The 19821-nt window shown below is 38.3% G+C and overlaps 2 protein-coding genes across 6 annotated transcripts in view; one reads left to right on the top strand and one right to left on the bottom strand.

Annotated features, from left to right (window-relative positions):
• SRP54 (signal recognition particle 54) overlaps positions 1-19821 on the top strand; it is a 248683-nt gene that overhangs the window by 157594 nt on the left and 71268 nt on the right. The window lies entirely within an intron of this gene.
• The window catches only part of LOC102728304 (uncharacterized), a 32138-nt gene continuing 29911 nt past the window's right edge, over positions 17595-19821 (bottom strand). For all 5 annotated transcript variants that reach the window (XM_031026916.2, XM_006732225.3, XM_081830647.1 and 2 more), the window contains one exon: positions 17595-17954. In XM_031026916.2, coding sequence (XP_030882776.2) covers positions 17838-17954 — 117 coding nt within the window. In that variant the 3' untranslated portion in view covers positions 17595-17837. The remainder of the gene's footprint in view (positions 17955-19821) is intronic.

Below are 19821 nucleotides of genomic sequence, written 5' to 3'. Positions count from 1 at the left end.
TGGGTGGCTCAGTTGGTTAAGCGACTGCCTTCGGCTCAGGTCATGATCCGGGAGTCCCTGGATCGAGTCCCACATCGGGCTCCCTGCTCGGCAGGGAGTCTGCTTCTCCCTCTGACCCTCCCCTCTCTCATGTCCTCTCTCTCATTCTCGCTCTCTCAAATGAATAAGTAAATCTTTAAAAAAAAAAAAAAGAAAAATATTATGTCATGCAAAATTTCAGTTGGTAATTTACTTTCCTTGCCTAGCATTCTCCATCTCCACCCCTCCCCCAGTTAAGATATACACCCCATAAAGACTGTGACCTTGTCTATCTTGTCCACTGCTGCATACCTGTCTTAAACAGTTCCAGATATGTAGTAAAAGGTCTATAAATACTTGCTGAATGAATGAAAAATAGAGCCATATTTTATTTTTTATTTATTTATTTTTTAAAAAGATTTTATTTATTTATTTGACAGAGAGAGACACAGCGAGAGAGGGAACACAAGCAGGGGGAGCGGGAGAAGGAGAAGCAGGCTTCCCGCGGAGCAGGGAGCCCAACGCGGGGCTGGATCCCCGGACCCTGGGATCATGACCTGAGCCGAAGACAGACGCTTAATGACTGAGCCACCCAGGTGCCCCAAAATAGAGCCATATTTTAAAAAGAGTAAAAAAAATAGCATTGAATTTATAAAATACTATAAACAAATGTTGCAGAGGCATCCAGTTCTAAAACAAACCAGATTTGCCAACAGAGTTGCAAGTTTAATCTAATTCCAAACTTTGTTTTTTATTTTTATTTTTTTTTAAGATTTTACTTATTTATTTGAGAGAGAGTGAGAGAGAGCACAAGTGGGAGGGAGGAACAGGCTCCCTGGGACTCCATCCCAGGACCCAGGCTGGATCCCAGGACCCTGGGATCCCAGGGATTATGACCTGAGCCAAGCCAAAGGCAGATGCTTAACTGATTGAGCCACCCTAATTCCAAACTTTAAAGTGGTAACATGCATTACTCGTTCAATGAATGACATAATTAGATATTAATAGTAATATTTAAAGCTCAGAGTGAGTAATAGAGGCATAATGGGGTCCATAATACCAGTGTCAAAGGTAGCCCTTGGGGTTCTGACTGAATATTTGAGAAAGGGAAGAGATCAATCCATGTAGGCAGGTGGTTAAGTCTATGGAGGGAGAAATAGGAGGTTTCTGATTTTGTGGCTTCTCTTTAATTTCTGGGCTTTTTCTCCCCCCCACCCTTTATCTTCCAAAACAAAAGGATTAATTAACTTCGGAGGATCTGATCTTTGGTAAATAGGTAACTTAAAAATTTTTAGGAGAATTAAAGTATGTTAAACTTAATGGAAGCTTAGAAAGCACATCTTTTTTCAGATGACTATTGTATGCACCCTTTAAAACCTGACTTTTTACTGAAGTCAAATATCAGAACCAGAAACCTTGTTTGATTTTTTAACTTTATTTTTATTATAAAATGTGTCATACATACCAAAGAGCATATAAAACATATAGATTTTAAAGAACTAGAGAAACATCAGTGTACCCACCAGCTTGAGAATAACTTAACTATTTATGAGAATTGTCAGCTTGATTTTTCTCCCATTGACCTTTCACAAAATGGTGGCTGTTTATTTAAATAGATAGGTCTATTCAAATCCACAGCTCTTATAATTTCCACCACAGAATACTTATTTCCGGAATTGACCATAGTTACTACAGAGCTAGGAGTATATTATTTTTCAGAATAGTGGAAAATTAGGTACTTATGGCTTGTGAAAATAGAACCTCATAGTTTTTTGATGGAAAAGTATGACTGGAAACTACAATTCTTTAAGATTAATTTCTAAACTCAGAAGTGAGATTATGACACAATCACTTAGCAAGTATCAAAGCTTTTTCTGGGCAAAATAACTACCTTGACTGGGTAATGAATAAATCTTCTCAGATGCATATCAATTTCTTCTTGAGTGAAATTTGATTTAGGGGTAGGTTACTATTTATCAAATGGAATCTGTATTAGTTTTCTATTGTTGTACGACAAGTTACCATTTAGTGGATTAAAGCAATAGACGTTGACTATCTTATAATCATGGACATGGACATTGGACATGGCTTAGTTGGGTTTTCCGACTCTGGGTCTCTCACAAGGCAGCAGTCAAGGTGTTGTTGACTGTTGCTGCAGTCTTCTTAATGCTTGACTAGAGGTGGATCCAATTCTATCTCACTCAGGAGGATGTTGGTAGGATTTAGTTTCTCTCAGCATGTTGTACTAAGAGCCTTAGTTCCTCACTGGCTGTTGACTGGAGTCTATCCTCTGCTCTTTGCCACCTAGACCTATCCACTGAGCAGTTCAGAACATGGCAGTCTTCTTCATCACAGTAAGCAAGTGAGAGAGCAAGAGAGAGAGAGAGAGGAAGATGGATGGGAGTCATAGCCTTTTGTAGTCTAATCTCAGGCATGACTTTCCATCACTTTTGCCATATTCTGTTCATTGGAAACAAGTCAACGGGTCCAGTCCACACACAATGGGAGGAAACTATAGAAAGAGGTGAAACCTAGCAGGTGGAGATCATTGGGAGCCTCAAAAAGAAGCAGAAGATGTTGTATTTTTAGGTGATTAATGGAGGATAATCACCACATCTGCCCTTCGGCTCCCTTACATAGTAACATTTCTACAGTGCCTTCCTTTTTATCGGAAGTAGCCTTCTGGGCTCCTTTCATCAATTTGACAGGAATGCTGACAATACAGCTTTTAGGTGATTAGGGTTCCAGAAGCCTGCTGGAGAGATTGCTGAATTACAAGCCCTTTTCAGTTGGGCCACACTTTATGTGTGTTTGAAGCTTGCTATGCCTTTGGTCAGCCCAAAGGTGATTATTTTTTGTTTGGAAAAAGTGAGACAACTCATCTGAGGTAATTTTTTTTCCAATACTCACTGTGGGGGGCGGGCGGGGCGCCTGGGTGGCTCAGTCGTTAAGCGTCTGTTTTCGGCTCAGGTCATGATCCCAGGGTCTTGGGATGGAGCCCCGCCTTGGGCTCCCTGCTCCACGGGAAGCCTGCTTCTCCCTCTCCCACTCCCCCTGCTTGTGTTCCCTCTCTCGCTGTGTCTCTCTCTGTCAAATAAATAAATAAAATCTTAAAAAAAAAAATATTCACTGGGGGGGCGCCTGGGTGGCTCAGATGGTTAAGCGTCTGCCTTCGGCTCAGGTCATGATCCCAGGGTCCTGGGATCGAGTCCCGCATCGGGCTCCCTGCTAGGCAGGGAGCCTGCTTCTCCCTCTGCCTCTGCCTCTCTCTCTCTCTCTCTCTCTCTGACTCTCATGAATAAATAAATAAAACATTAAAAAAAATATTCACTGGGGAAAATATTATTTCACTTTGTAAGTTTTCATTTAAAAGTAATTTCTTCTTTCATTCTGTAACTTGTGCTGGAAAATGACCATACTCATTTTTGGCCACTCGAAAATTAAGTTTTATGCTCAATATCTTCCATGACTTAAAGAAAAATTTTTCAAATTTTACTTATAAGCACAATTGCAGTGGAAGGGTAGGTTTTCAAAAAGCCGCCAGTGCTAGAGTCTGTTTAATACTTGAAGCTGTAAAATCGAGATATAATAAATGATTCAGAGAATTTTTGATATGTTTTCTCAAAGGCTTTGGGATATTTAAATATTAGCTAGTACTACAGTGGGGCGCCTGGCTGGCTCAGGTGGTTAAGCGTCCGACTCTTGATATCAGCTCAGGTCTGGATCTCACAGTTGTGAGTTCAAACCCCATGTTGGGCAAAAAATTAGCTAGTGCTACATTTTGGCAAAGTATCATGATTGTTTTTTGGTTTTTCGTTTATTTTTTTGCATTTCTCAACTGTTCATTTCAGGCTTTTTTTTTTTTTTTTTTGCCTTTCCCACTTTTTTTTAGCTTCCTCCATCTTGTGAAATTATACAAAACAGTTAAACTTGGATTGTTTATTTGACTAAGAAAATATTAGGAAATAAAAAAAAATGTGGTATGATTTCTGCTACTACCAGAGACCGGAATTAATCTCTCCCCAAAAATAACTTAGAAAGTGGACAAAATGTATGAAGTCATAGTTTTCAGGGATCAAACAGCAGGCAGCGATTTTTCAGAGAAAGGAACAAACAAGGTGAGTCCTATAATTCTTCTGGCTGCAGGAGATTTTTTCACACTGCAGCCAGAAGCAGAGCTCGGGCACCTCCGAGCAGAGGAAACAGAGTTGGGAGATCTGGGAGGTGAAGGCATCAGAATTTCAGGGTGAAAACCAGAGGAGAGAGCTGCCCAAAAGAAGAGCTTGGAAGAGTTCCTCCTGAGTCTTCAACTGAGTACTGATCAGCACAGGCATGTGAGAAAACTACCAAGGCTGGAGAAAAAGATCACTGGAAAAAAATAAGCTAAACCACACACTTGGAGTCACACGGGGCCAGGAATCATTTGTGTTCCTACCAGATGGAGTGGAAAGATCTCTCTCTTAACATGTGGGGCATCCAGTAGAGTCTTTAGAAGGGTATCACCTCAGTAGTTGGGCCAATAAGCCCTAAATTAAAGGCTGTTCTGGACCTGCCCAACAAAGCTTAAAAGTGAGGCTTGAAAGGATCAAACTGTTTCCAAGTAACATAACTGCATCCCAGAACAAAGCCCCCAAATGGTTAAAGGAATACAAAGAAAATCCAGCACAGTGGCATGCAATAAAAAATTAGAAGGCATTCAAACAAGCAGGAAAATACAACCTATAATGAGGAAAATTTAATCAATTGAAACAGTCCCAGAAATGGCAGAGATGACATAGTTAAATTAATTAGGAATATTAAAACAGCTATTATAATACTACTCCATATCTTCAAAAAGGTAAAGTGTGAGCATAAGAAGAGGTACGTAAGATATAAAAAGGACCTAAATCAAACTTCTAGACCTGAAAAAAGAAGCAATGCCTAAGGGCGCCTGGGTGGCTCAGTTGGTTAAGCGACTGCCTTCGGCTCAGGTCATGATCCTGGAGTCCCTGGATCGAGTCCCTGGATCGAGTCCCGCATCGGGCTCCCTGCTCGGCAGGGAGTCTGTTTCTCCCTCTGACCCTCCCCCCCCTCATGTGCTTTCTCTCAAATAAATAAATAAAACCTTTTAAAAAAAAAAAAATTGGTTAAGAAGCAATGCCTAAAATGAACAATACTCTGAATGGGATTAACAACAGATTGGACACTGCTGAATAAAAGATTAGTAAATTTAGGATGCCTGGCTGGCTCAGTCAGTAGAGCATGCCACTCTATCTTGGGGTTGTGAGTTTGAGCCCCATGTTGGGTGTTAGAGATTACTTAAAAAAAAAGGTTAGTAAACTTGGAGTCACAGCAATAGAAATTATTCAAAATAAAGCACAGAAAGACAGGGTGCCTGGGGCGCCTGGGTGGCTCAGTTGGTTAAGCGACTGCCTTCGGCTCAGGTCATGATCCCAGGGTCCTGGGATCGAGTCCCACATCTGGCTCCCTGCTCTGCGGGGAGCCTGCTTCTCCCTCTCCCACTCCCCCTGCTTGTGTTCCCTCTCTCGCTGTCTCTCTCTCTGTCAAATCAATCAATAAATAAAATCTTAAAAAAAAAAAAGAAAGACAGGGTGCCCGGGCGGCTCACGCAGTTAGGCATCTGCCTTTGGCTTGGGTCATGATCCTGGAGTCCTGGGATGGAGCCCCGGGCCTGCTTCTCCCTCTGCCCTCTGTCTTGCTCTCTAGCTCAAATGAATAAATAAAATCTTTAAAAAAAAAAAAAGAAAGAAACACAGAAAGATAGAAGACTGAGTTAAAAAAGAACAAAGCATTACTGAACTGCAGGACATCATGCAGCCTAACATATGTGTCCTTAGAGTCTCAAAAGGGGAGGAGAAAGATGGAGGGATGGAATGCATATATGAAGAAATAATAACCCCAAATTTTCTAAATGTGATGAAAAGTATAAACTCACAGATCCAAGAAGTGCAATACATCCCAAGCAAGAGAAAAAATGAAATAAAACACAGCCATTCATATCAAAATGCAATTGTTGAGGACCAGTAACAAAAAGAAAATATTAAAAGCAGCCAGAGAAACAAGATACAAATACAGAAACAAAGGTAAGGATGACAGAAGCAGTGCCAAAGTGCGCATAGAACATCGTAAAATACGGAAAGACAAAACCATCAACCTAGAACCCTAGACCCCGCAAAAAATCTTTCAAAAATGAAGTCAAAATATAGACGTTTTTAGACATATAAAAGCTGAGAGAATTCATCACCAGCAGACCAGTTCTAAAAATGCAAAAAGGAAGTTCTTCGGGCACAAAGTAAATGGTAACCAATTGGAAATATGGATCTACACAAAGAAATGAGGAGCACTAGAAATGGTAAATGTGGGGATAAATATAAAAGACTTTTCCCTTGCTTTAAAAATATCTTTAAAATAATGATCTGTTGAAAGCAAAAAACAATAGCAATGTATTGTGGGGTCTATAACATATGTGGAAGTAAATATGTATGACAACAATAGCACAAAGGCTGGGTGGGGACAAAAGGAAGTGCATGGTTGTAAGGTCTTTACACTATGTATGAATTAGTATAATATTATGTAAGGTCGACTGTGATGACTTAAAGATGTATACTGTGAACTCTAGTGCAGTCAGTTAAAAAAACAAGATGTATTGCTAATAAGCAGATAAAGAAGATAAAATCAAATCAGCAAAACTGTTCTAATTAATCCAAAAGAAGATAGGACAAGGGGGAAAAAAAAGCAAACAAAGAACAGATGAGACGGGGGTGACTGGGTGGCTCAGTCGGTTAAGCATCTGCCTTAGGCTCAGGTCATGATCCCAGAGTCCTGGGATCGAGCCCCGCATCAGGCTCCCTGCTCATGGGGGAGCCTCCTTCTCCTTCCCTCTGTCCCTCCCCTGCTCGTGCTCTCTCTCTCTCTCTCACTTGTTCTCTCTCAACTAAAATAAAAATAAAATCTTAAAAAAAGAGAACAGATGAGACAAATAGAAAACAAAAAGAAAATGGTAAATTTAAACTTAATTATATCAATAATCACAGTAAATGTAATCATCTAAACACATAATTTAAAGGCAGAAATCGGGGGCATCTGGGTGGCTCAGTCCGTTAAGCATCTGCCTTCAGCTCAGGTCATGATCTGGGGGTCCTGGGATGGGCTCCCTGCTCAGCAGGGAGTCTGCCTCTACCTCTGCCTTTGCCCCCAACCCATGCTCACTCGCTCCCTCTCTCAAATCAATAAAATCTTAAAAAAAAAAATAAAGGCAGAAACTGTAAGAGGCAAGCATTAACCTAACACTAAAACCAGACACATCAAAATCCCTTGTAGACATGGATTTAAAATTCTACCAAATCAGATCCAACAATTGACAAAAATGGTAATATGTCATGACCAAGCAGGGTTTATCCCAGGGATGCAAAGTTGGTTTAACATTTGAAAATCAAACAGTGTAGTTTGCAATTTTTACAGACTTAAAAAGAAAAATCATGTGATCATCTTAGTAAGTGTGGCAAAATAATTTGACAAAATTAATATCCACGTATACTACAAATGTCAGTCAACCAAGAATAGAATGGAACTTCATAACTAATAAAGGGCATGTGCTGGAAACCTGTAGCTAATACCATACTTACAAGTGAAAGACTAAGTGCTTTCCTCCCAGCAGATTGAAAACAAGATAAGGTTTGTTTTTACCACTTCTGTCAAACATTTTACTGGAAGTCAGAGCTACTGCAATAAGGCAAGTAAAGAAATAAAAGTAAATAAACTGGAAGGGAAGAAGTAAAACTTTTTCTGAAGGAATCACCAAGAAACCCACTAGAACTTATAAGTGAATTTAGCAAGATTATAGAAGACAGGTTAATACATAAAAATCAATTGTATTTCTATATAACTAGCAACAATCCAAAATTAAAAATAAAAAAATCATTGATTAAAAACATTAAAAATATAAAATGCTTAGGAATAAATTTAACAAAAAATGCACAAGACCTGAACACTAAAAGCTATAAAAAATGGCTGCGAAAAATTGAAGACCTAAGCAAATGGAAAGGTATACTTTGTTCTTGGGTCAGAAAACTCAATATTGTTTTGTTGGGTTTTTTAAAGATTTTATTTTTAAGTAATCTCTACACTCAACGTGGGGCTCGAAACTACAACTCTGAGAACAAGAGTCGTGTGCTGCACCGACTGAGCCCAGAAAACTCAATATTGTTAAGATGTCACTCCTCTCCAAATTGATCTATGGAGTCAATGTAATCCCAATGAAAATCCCGTCAGGGTTTTCTGTGGAAATTTACAAGGGGATTCTGAAATTTGTGTGGAAACACAAAGGACCTAGATTAGCTAAAAAATTTTTGAAAGAAAAACAAAGTTGGAAGATCTACAATGCTTTCTATCAGGATTTATAGAAAATGGTGGTAAATCCATACCAGTGAACACTCTTCATCAATAAAAAGAAACAGGGCGCCTGGGTGGCTCAGTTGGTTAAGCGACTGCCTTCGGCTCAGGTCATGATCCTGGAGTCCCGGGATCGAGTCCCACATCGGGCTCCCTGCTCAGCAGGGGGTCTGCTTCTCCCTCTGCCCTCTTCCCTCTCGTGCTCTCTTTCTCTCATTCTCTCTCTCTCAAATAAATAAATAAAAAAAAAATCTTTTAAAAAATAAATAAATAAATAAATAAAAAGGAACAAACTGTTGATACATGCAACAACGTGGATGGACATTAAAATCCTTATGCCGAACGAGAAAAGCTTGACAAAGAAAGTGTATACAGCATGGTTCCATTTATGTAAAGCAAACTAATCTATCACAACAGAAAACAGATCTGTGATTGCCTGGGGTAGGGGTCAAGGGAGGGATAGATGACAAAGAGATGAGAGAAAAGCCTAGAAGGGATGGAAATGGTTATCATCTTGATTGTGATGATGGTCTCAAAGGTGTATACATATGTCACAATATACTGATTACACTTATTGCAGCTTATTGTATGTTGATCATACTTCAATAAAACTGTGTGCTTTGGTACCAATACTAATATTACATGTAGTGCTCAGAAGAACTAGTTAGAATTCTAAATGGGTATAATAAAGCCCTGCAAATTGGCTTCTTCAAACTGTTTTACCTGTAAAAATTGTAGTGCTTTTGCAGTGATCAAAGATCTCTTTTATCCATGCCCTCCTTTCCTACCCAAGAGCCTTCTGACAGTTTTGAGCATGTACGATACGCCTCTCTCAAAGCCAGTCCCTAGTTCAGGAACTCTTAGTAAATACAGAGAAAAAAGGACAGCAGACGCAATTGCTTTTAGGCCTGCTGCCTCCTTGGTTTTGGGGCAGCTTGCTTTTAGATCTTTGTCAGTGGGACATGTCCCAGATCTTGTGTCCTGTGTGTAGTCATAAGTGTAAAAGTTATTTTCAGTGCTAAAAAATGTATGAAGGCGATGAAAATGCTAGACGTCTGTCCAGTGGACTTGCACGAGAGGAGGACAAGAAGACCACGGGTTTACACTCTTGTCGGATAACCTTATGTCCACATATACCTAAAATCGTAGGTGATAGTACTAAAAGGATCTCATTGCTTCTAATAAACCTACTGACATTAGCATAATTTTTAATATAATTGTTTGTTTTCTGAAAATCAAGCATGTACTTGTTCCTAAGTATACGAGTCTTCTCACTTCATGATTTGCTAGTACAAACACTGCTGTGCTAAATAGTTACCCAACTCTTTCAAGGATAAAGCCTCAGATATTGCTTACAACCTAACGTAATTTTGGTACCTCATTTTATTCTTTTAAACAATTTTATTGAGATGTAATTCACATACAGTAGACAATTTCAACCATTTAAAGTGTGCAGTTCAATGGTTCTTTGGATATTCACAGAGTTGTGCAATTATCACAATCTAATTTTAAACTATTTTTATTACCCCAAAAAGAAACCCCATATCTATTAATAGTCACTTCCTATCCTCCCCCTGCTCCCCTCCCAGCTCGAAGCAACCACTAATGTACTTTCTGTCTCTACAGATTTGCCTATTCTGGGCATTTCATATAAATAGAATCATACAACATGTGATCTTTTGTGACTGGTTTCTTCACTTAGCATGTTTTCAAGATTCATCCATGTCCTAGCATGTATCAGTACTTTATTTATTTTTATTCTGAATAAAATGCTATGGTATGGAATTATTTATCCACTATTATTTATGTATCCATCCATTAGTTGATGGATATTTGTTTCCCCTATCCTGCTTTTTGGATATTATAAATAATGTACTATGAACATTTATGTACAAGTTTTTATGTTGGACGTATGTTTTCCTTTTTCTTGGGTATGTATCTAGGGGTGGAATTGCTAGGTCATATGGTAACTCTATGGCTAATATTTTGAGGAACTACCAAATTGTTTTCCACAAAGCATCTGTACCATTGTATATTTCTACCAGCATTGTAGGAAGGTTTCAATTTCTCAATGTTAACTTAAAGTACTTTTTTTTTTAAAGATTTTATTTTTTTATTTGAGAGAGAGAGAGAACACAAGGAGGGGGGAGGGTCAGAGGGAGAGAGAGAGAGAAGCAGGCTGCCCGCTGAGCAGGGAGCCTGACGTGGGGCTCAATCCCAGGACCCTGGGATGATGATCTGAGCCGAAGGCAGATGCTTAACTGACTGAGCCATCCAGGCGCCCCCCTGATGTACTTTCCAAGCTTCATTTTATCCCATAAATTGTTGGTCCCATGGTATCAGAATGCAGATCTATTTTAAGGAAGCTGCTTTTTCCCCACTTTGCAAAGATGCTTCAAATATAATTTTCTTTCTCTAAGAAAATAGATTTGAACTGGTTTATCCTAAGTTATCTTCTAACTAAAAATCTGTGCTTCTCTGAATTCATCATCTTCCAACAGAAAGAATGGCTCTTCTTATTTGCACCTTGCAGTTTGACCTAAATAATAACGTCTGTTTGGCAAGGAAAAATAAACAAAGCTGGAGTCCAAAAACTGAGTCATTGTTTTAAGTAAATCATCTATAGTCTAAACTAGTTACACTCCCTGCCTGTAAGCCATAATCTTGGCATGTTTTCTATGTCTTCAGTTGCTTTTGAAAAGTTCAGGTATTATTTTATAATGTATGAATAATTTAAAAAATGGGGAAAAAAGGGAGAGATTGAACCTACTTTCTAAATAGGTGACTTTTTAAAAAAAGATTTTATTTTTTGATTTGAGAGATAGAGAGAGAGCATGAGCAAGAGGGAGGGGTCGAGAGAGAGGGAGAAGCAGGTTCTCCTCTGAGCAGGGAGCCCAATGTGGAACTCAATCCCAGCATCCTGGGATCATGACCTGAGCAGAAGGCGGACGCTTAACTGACTAAGCCACCCAGGCGCCCTTTAGGTAACTTTCAATGTAAAAATATATTCACATTAATAATTTTCATCTAGGATACTGCTACTACTATGTATATAATGTACTATGAACATTTGTGTACAAGTTTTTATGTTGGACATTATGTTTTCCTTTTTCTTGCATATGTATCTAGGATACATACTTGAGTACATACTACTACTAATCATAGTATTAATCAGTATCAATTATAATATTAAAGCCATGTTGTACCTCTCTTTCATTCAGAAGCCACAAATTTTGAACTATGACCTTGTCACTTTTACTCTTGATTTAAGCATCCAACAGATTTATAAATCAGAGCTGTAACTGGGTGGGGGGGATGGGTAAAATAGTTGAGGGGGATTAAGGAGTGCGCTTGTTGTGATGAGCACTGGGTATTGTATGAACATGTGGACTCACTCTATTGTACACCTGAAACTAATGTTACACTGTATGTTAACGAACTGGAATTTAAATCAAAACCGAAAAAAAAATCACAGCTGCAGCTCACACATTAGACAATTACTCAAGCAATTCTCACGTTGATGAGGAATCTAAAGGCAAAATAAAGAGGCTACCCTCCATTATAATCTGTTGATTTTGTGGTTAATATTAGACTACGAAATTTAAAATACAGAGGCAGCATAACAAAAGAGCATAGGCTTTGCAGTTGAGATAGAAAAAAAGAATTGAATCTTCGCTGTGCCATTTACCAGCTGTAGAACTTTTGGAAAGTTTCTTACCTTCACTGAAACTCAGGGGGGCGCCTGGGTGGCTCAGTCGTTAAGCGTCTGTCTTCGGCTCAGGTCATGATCTCAGGGTCCTGGGATCGAGCCCCGCATCGGGCTCCCTGCTGAGCAGGAAGCCTGCTTTTCCCTCTCCCACTCCCCCTGCTTGTGTTCCCTCTCTCGCTGCCTCTCTCTCTGTCAAATAAATAAATAAAATCTTTAAAAAAAATTTAACCCCCCCCCCCCCCCGCATTTTACTCATCTGTTAAATAGGATTAATAGCTCCTACTTCATTGGGTTGTTGTCAGGCTCCGTACCTAACACATCAAGTACAAAATCCGTGTCAATGAATTCGGGGTTGTGTGTGTGTGTGTTTTAATCAGAAAATCTTCCTTGAGCGCTCAGGATTTAAATATATATTACCTTCCTGGTCTAGAAGTCTGTCTTTGATTTAGGTCAGCATGGAAGTATTTTAACAGAGCTACTTAAGAACCCATTTCAGGGCGCCTGGGTGGCTCAGTTGGTTAAGCGACTGCCTTCGGCTCAGGTCATGATCCTGGAGTCCCAGGATCGAGTCCTGCATCCAGCTCCCTGCTCGGCAGGGAGTCTGCTTCTCCCTCTGACCCTCCTCCCTCTCATGCTTTCTGTCTCTCATTCTCTCTCTCTCAAATAAAAAAAAGAAAAAAAAAATCTTTAAAAAAAAAAAAGAACCCATTTCATAGCCTGTGATCTTTTCCAGCCCTTAGATTCAGATTTTTCATACATTTTTTTCTTCTTAGTCTATAGGATTACATTTTCATTAATCCATATTCAATTTATTCCTAGATTATCTTGGGCATATTTTTCTTTTCCTCATCTCCTTCAAAGAAAGTAGAAGTTTGAGAAAACAAGAAGTTTTGGAGAATTTAAACAATGGATGATCATTATTGTTGGCAAAAACTAACTTGAAATGAGGATCCTTGATACAATTATGCTTAGCATATCTATCAGTTTTCTTGGGACACATCTTTAGAGAGAGAGACTAAAACCAATTTTAAGGGGTGCCTGGGTGGCTCAGTCAGTTAAGCGTCTACTTTTGGCTCAGGTCATGATCCCAGGGTCCTGGGATCGAGCACCCCGGAGTCCTTTCTCAGTGGGGAGCCTGCTTCTCCCTCTGCCTGCTGCTCCCCCTGCTTGTGCTTTCTCTCTGTCAAATAAATAAATAGAATCTTTAAAAAAAGGTCAATTTCCATTTATATTCTATTTATGTGCTGTTCCCTGTGTATATCTCAAGGTATTTACCATTCAGTTACTGTACATAATACTCCTGTGAAACTCATGGTCCAAAAACATTAATTAACTTAATTTACAAGTGGGTAAACTACAGCCTAAAGTGGTTGGGTTGCTTTAGGCATCTGGACAAGTCTAGGGAAGTTGACAGCTGCCAAACAAGGCCTGTTCAATTAATATTGTGTCCCAGAATTGAGTTCCTCTGAAAAGGAGAAATCTGTTCCTGTGCTAGCATGTCCCCGGTGAAACTCATAAGATTTTGTTTTTGTTTTCTCCCAGCTAGATTCATTTATTTACATGAAGAATGTTTGGAACTTTATGCCCCACCCAAATCCTTCTCTTCAATGCTAATTAATATTCTTGTTTACTGTGTGTTTGTGTGAGTGTGTGTGTGTGTATGCACACATGCATGTTTCACCCTTGGCAGGTCCCTTTTCAAGTTATTGTCTTAGTGTTTGCCTCCTAGCATTCTTTTTTGGCCATATACTTAGTATCTAACCATTTTTTATGCTGGTAGTATAAGACTGCATTCAGTAGATTCCTTGCTATTATCTTTTGACTTAATAATTATTTGCTGTAATGCCACATGGATTTTCTTATGTATCTTCATAAATGTAATTTTTAAACCCTCTTTAATGTTGGATTGATTTACTCCCTAATAAAGTGCTGAGCACTCCTAGATACCTCTTGACTCCTTTCTTTCCCCTACATTCCTAGAGTTGCTGGACCACCATATGGCTTCTATAATTTTATCCTGACCATATCAATATGCTGCTTAAAATCTTGTGATGGTTCGCCCTGACTCAGAATAAAATGTGATCTCCTTTGCTTGGGATACCATGCCCTTCCTGATCTGGCATATGTCCACTTCATGATCCTCATGTAATCCTTCCTAAGCTGGGCTCTAGTCATACTAAAATACTATCCTCTGCCTCCGCATATGCTGTTCCCTTTACCAGGAACATCTTTCCTTATCCTGTATCTAAACTAACGCGTCATCCCTCTCCCTCCTTAGAGTGTGAGTTCTTTTATGGTGGAGCCAAGTGTTCTATTTTTGTAACTAGAGGTTGGTAGAGTGCTAGATACACAATGTGAGCTTTAATACATGTTTGCGGGATTAGTTCATGTAATTAATAGTTGCATGGCTGTGGGATTCACCATCAATAGAAAATACCTTATAATGACTACTAATAACAAAGTTTTCATGAAATTCTGGAGTGTTTAAGCTGTGGTATCCCAAAATAGGACCTGGTTGGGACCTCAAGGGTATCTGCATTTAGTAGAGGGAACTGGAGGTTGGGTGAAGGAACGCAGTGATCAAACTTGGAGAAGCCCTATGAAGTTCAGTAATTTTAAAGGAACATCGGCAGAAAAAAGTTCTAAAAAACAATTTTATTTTGTTTTTTATCAATTTAACTTTCATTCAATTTGTCATGAATTTTATCAGCTAAAGAGCTAAATAATTTGGACATTTACTGTAATCTTAATGTTTTTAGTTATCTGAGCACAAGTAATGCTATACGGGAAAATATTTTGTTTTGTGTATTTTTCATTTGGCTGATGAAATACAAAAATATCTTAACTCCACTACTTTTCCTCCCCTGAGCCTTGTGAGACACACCGCACAGACACTGGAGGGGAAAGAGGGAGGCTGAGGCTAAGGAGTGACAAACTGAGCAGCGTAAACTCCATACATGCAAAATTTTCCCCAAGAAACTAGCCTTTTTAATGACAATAATTGTCTCTAGGCAAATACATAGACATTAAAAAAGTTAAGTTAAATAATTCCACATATAGGATATTAATACTGGTAGAAGAATGTCTCCTCAATATCCTATAGTTCAATATTTGCCTCAGGCATTTATTAAAAACTGTGTTGTGTATAAATATTACACAGAATAATTTCCAATATTTTTATACCTTTTTTCCACTCCAACTAAAGACCCATAGTTTATTTTAACATGTCTAAAATCATAGCATATATTTAAATAGTATTTAAACAACTGTCAGGACACTTGGCTGGCTCAGTCGGTAGAACATGCGACTCTTGATCTCGGGGTCATGAGTTCAAGCCCCATGTTGGGTGTAGAGATTACAAAAAAATAAATGTCAATTTTTTCTGTAACTTTATGCACGTATCTATGGAAACCACTGATAATCTGTGGTCTTGAGTATATTCCACTATTGATAGCTGAATATGTACTTATTTTTGTTTTACAAATTAGGGGCTGAATGATATGAAACTAGGTTTATAGACAGACTTGTTCCTTCCTGGTCCAGAGTATTGCTAGTGTTCTCCCTCCTTCTGTCCTGTCCAGGACATTCTAGAATGGGAGTTCTAGCATTCACCCAGGGCCATAGCAGCTGATTGTGCTTTAGAGGTTCACGCTTCTGAGGAACAGTCAAGTAAACTAGGGCAATCGGGAACCAGAGTTTATGAAATGTAGTTTCTTTAGAATAGGTGCACCATTAAGTGAAATTCAATAAATATTGTTTGTAAGTATGTGCCATATTATTAATAAACTTATTTTTTCACAGATGATTACTATTGGTATCTTATGTATTTGCTACAGTTAGTAGTGTTTGTTGTGTTTGAAATTTAAGTGCCAAAATGTTATTGCAATAAACCAATACGTTTAATTATGTATAAAACAATCATATGCATAACAGCTGCAAGTATTTTAAGTATGAAATATTTTCAAATACTTTCAATTAATTTTTCTCCATTTCTAGAAATCTCTTCAAAATTTCAGAAAATCTGCACAGCCTCCTGAAAACATCCAACTGTTACTGAGATGCCAGAGTTGACAGTAACTTCCTAACTCTGCTTTAGCTTCTTCTTGGGTGACTAGCATGGTAAAAATGTTTAATGTGTTAGCAGGAGTAAGTAATGCCTGTATGAAGAAGAAATTATTGGAATTCCAGCATTTATCCTGATATTCAGTATACCAGATACTAAATATGAAGCGTATTAATAACAACAGTAAAAGTTCTAAACTTTTTAAAAAAAATTTTTAAAGATTTTATTTATTTGTCAGAAAGAGAGAGAGAGCGAGTGCACAAGCAGGGAGAGAGGCTGGCAGAGAGAGAAGGCTCCCCCCTGAGCAAGGAGCCCAATGCTGGACTGGATCCCAGGACCTTGGGATCATGACCTGAGCTGAAGGCAGACGCTTAACTGACTGAACTACCCAGGCGACCCAAGTTTCAAACTTTTTATTTTTAGCATTTTATTTAGCTATTGACCAATAACCTCTTGAAAACGAAACAAAACAAAATAAAAAACAAATGGGTGCCTGGGTGGCTCAGTTGGTTAAGTGTCCAACTCTTAACTTCAACTCAAGTCATGATCTTGGGGTTTTGAGATTGAGCCGAGTCAGCTCCACGCTGGGTATAGGGGCTGCTTAAGATTCTCTTTCCCTCTGCCCTTCTCCCCTGCTCTCTAATAAATAAATAAAATCTTAAAAAAAACCCAAAACATAGATTTCCAAAAAGTTCCGCAATTCCAAAATGTAGGTTAGTTTCGTTTAAAAAAGTAATTTAAATATAATATTAAATATGAGATTACTAGAACTAGTTAGGTGTTCTTTTGATGTTCCATTGTATTCTTTAAAAAAAAGTTTTGCTTTTCCTGATCTCAAAATACATTCATTAGAGAAAAAAAAGGGAAATACAGAAAAACACGGAAAAGAAAAAAAAAATCAGCAGTAATTCCTCCAGCTAGATAAAATATTTATATTTTGGAGGCTATCTTTCTAGTTTCGCTTTTTCCTAGCAACTGCAATTATTTTTTTATTTTGGTCCTTGTGCTAGCCTCTTCACATAAAGCTGTGTACAAGGAATCTTACAGAACAGAGATCTAATAAATGGGATACAATGTAACCTACCTTCCCCTCTACCCTTCTCTCATGATAGAAACACCTTCTATTCTTTTTTCTCATATCTGGAATTGGTATACAGAGTTAGTGACTAAATAAAGACATATTTGGGCACCTGGGTGGCTCAGTTGTTTAAGCTTCGGCTCAGGTCATGATCCTGGAGTCCTGGGATCGAGTCCCGCATCGGGCTCCCTGCTCGGCGGGGAGTCTGCTTCTCCCTCTGACTCTCCCCCTCTCATGCTCTCTATCACTATCTCTCTCAATAAATAAATAAAAATCTTAAAAAAAAAAGACATATTTATGTTTTTAACAAGATAAAAGAAACAGGAGAAAACCAAAAATATTCAGGTATTTTAATTATCACAGAAATCAAAGGTGTATATGGACACAATTATGTGTCTATACACAACTATATATGTGTATATATACCCATATGACTATTTACAAATATGTAAACATACATACAAAGTCTAGAAAGGAATATACAGAAATATGTGTTAGGGTATTGGGGTGATGTTTCTTTTTTATTAATTTGTAATATACTCAACAAACCATTACACTGAGATAGGACTATTTCAATGTTACAGAATCTTATACAAATGAATTTGTTCAAGAGCTTCTCTGTCAATATGCTTTTCTGGATATACATCGTAGGTCAGTGGTACCTCTTCAACCCAGGAAGGTAACTGTATATTAATCTGGAAGAAAAAAAGATTATAAACAAACATGAAAATTGCAGAATGATGCTGTTCTCTGGAACTTCAAGAAATCATGATGAACTAAGTAACTGAAGACAACAGATTTTTTTTTTTTACAACAAGCAGGACTAAGTTTACATGGTGTCACATGAACAATTCTTTGTTGTACTACATGGTAGGTCTGTGGATTCAGGATTTAATTTACTTTGATTTTGGAATTTGAAAGAATAAAGAAAATACAGAATAATTGTTTTAACGTAACTAGGTTAATAATTATCATTAGGTTTAAACAATAAAAGACTAAAACAACAATGAGAATACACAGAGAACAGAGACAACTGTTCATACATACACAGTGATGGTGCTAAGGGGTTGCACGAGAGGCACTAATCTCCCTCCATAACCTTCATCAGGCCCTTCCCTTTACACTGTAAACTTTTGAGTCCCTATGACACAGAAATTCTAGAGCCGCCAATGAATATATCTGGTTATAGAAGTTTCATTAGGGACGCCTGGGTGGCTCAGTCAGTTAAGGGTCTGCCTTCGGCTCAGGTCATGATCCCGGGGTCCTGGATCGAGTCCCACATTGGGCTCTCTGCTCAGTGGGGAGTCTGCTTCTCCCTCTCCCTGCTGCTCCCCCTGCTTGTGCTCTCTCTCTCTGACAAATAAATTAATAAAATCTTAAAAAAAAATAAAGAAGTTTCATTAAACAAGAAAGCAATAAAGTTATTCAAAAATTCATGCATAAGGACTCTTTCATAAGTAATAATTTCCAGTGCTTATCTATAGACAGATTTATATATTTAGTGTGAAACCATTATTTCGTTATGTGAAAAATCACCAAATTATTTCAATCTATATAGAAATTATAAATTGGAGACCATATATATATATGGTCACATATACATATATATATATATATATATATTTTTAAGTTTATATATATCTATATATATTTTTTTTGGTAGGCTCCACACCTAGCGGGAGCCCAATGCAGGGCTCGAATCAAGACCACTAAGATCAAGACTTCAGTTGAGATCAAGAGTCGGATCCTTAACTGACTGAGCCACCCAGGCACCCCTTGGAGACCATATATTTTAAAAGGCATATATTTTTTAAAATTTTTATTTTATTTATTTATTAGAGAGAGAGCACAAGCAGGGGGAGTGGCAGGCAGAGGGAGAGGCAGGGTCCCCACTGAGCAGGGAGCCCGATGTGGGACTTGATCCCAGGACCCTGGGATCACGACCTGAGTCGAAGGCAGACGCTTAACTGACTTAGCAACCCAGGTGTCCCTAAAGACGTACTTTTATAAGCATGGAAAAATATGGTGGGTTACACCACACATGAGATGGGTCTCTCCTGGAAAAGAATTAAGTGGAGGGGATGGGGAGATTAACATCTTTTCTTTATATATCTCAGGATTATTTCCCTTGTTATTGTAAACATGAATTTTTATAATTTATTTATTTATTTTTAAAAAGATTTTATTTATTTATTTGACAGAGAGAGACACAGTGAGAGAAGGAACACAAGCAGGGGAAGTGGGAGAGGGAGAAGTAGGCTTCCCGCGGAGCAGGGAGCCTGATGTGGGGCTTGATCGTAGGACCCTGAGATCATGAACTGAGCCGAAGGCAGACGCTTAACGACTGAGCCACCCAGGCGCCCCTACTTTTATAATTTAGATGATTGACAAAAATTTCTTAAGGAAGTATTATTGATGATGGCTTAGTTTTTTTTTAAAGGAAGAAATAGATTCTTACATTTGGCAGTGCTTATAGATAAGGAAAGCGCTACTAAAGAAAACTATAATACTCCATTTATATTTTATTTCTTTCATCTAGGGGTCTCTAAGAACTTTATAAAT

The sequence above is a fragment of the Leptonychotes weddellii genome, chromosome 9 (genome assembly GCF_054177405.1).
Source record: "Leptonychotes weddellii isolate Sample4059 chromosome 9, ASM5417740v2, whole genome shotgun sequence".
Lineage (NCBI taxonomy): Eukaryota > Metazoa > Chordata > Mammalia > Carnivora > Phocidae > Leptonychotes > Leptonychotes weddellii.
This window is presented reverse-complemented; position numbering and strand designations above follow the sequence as displayed.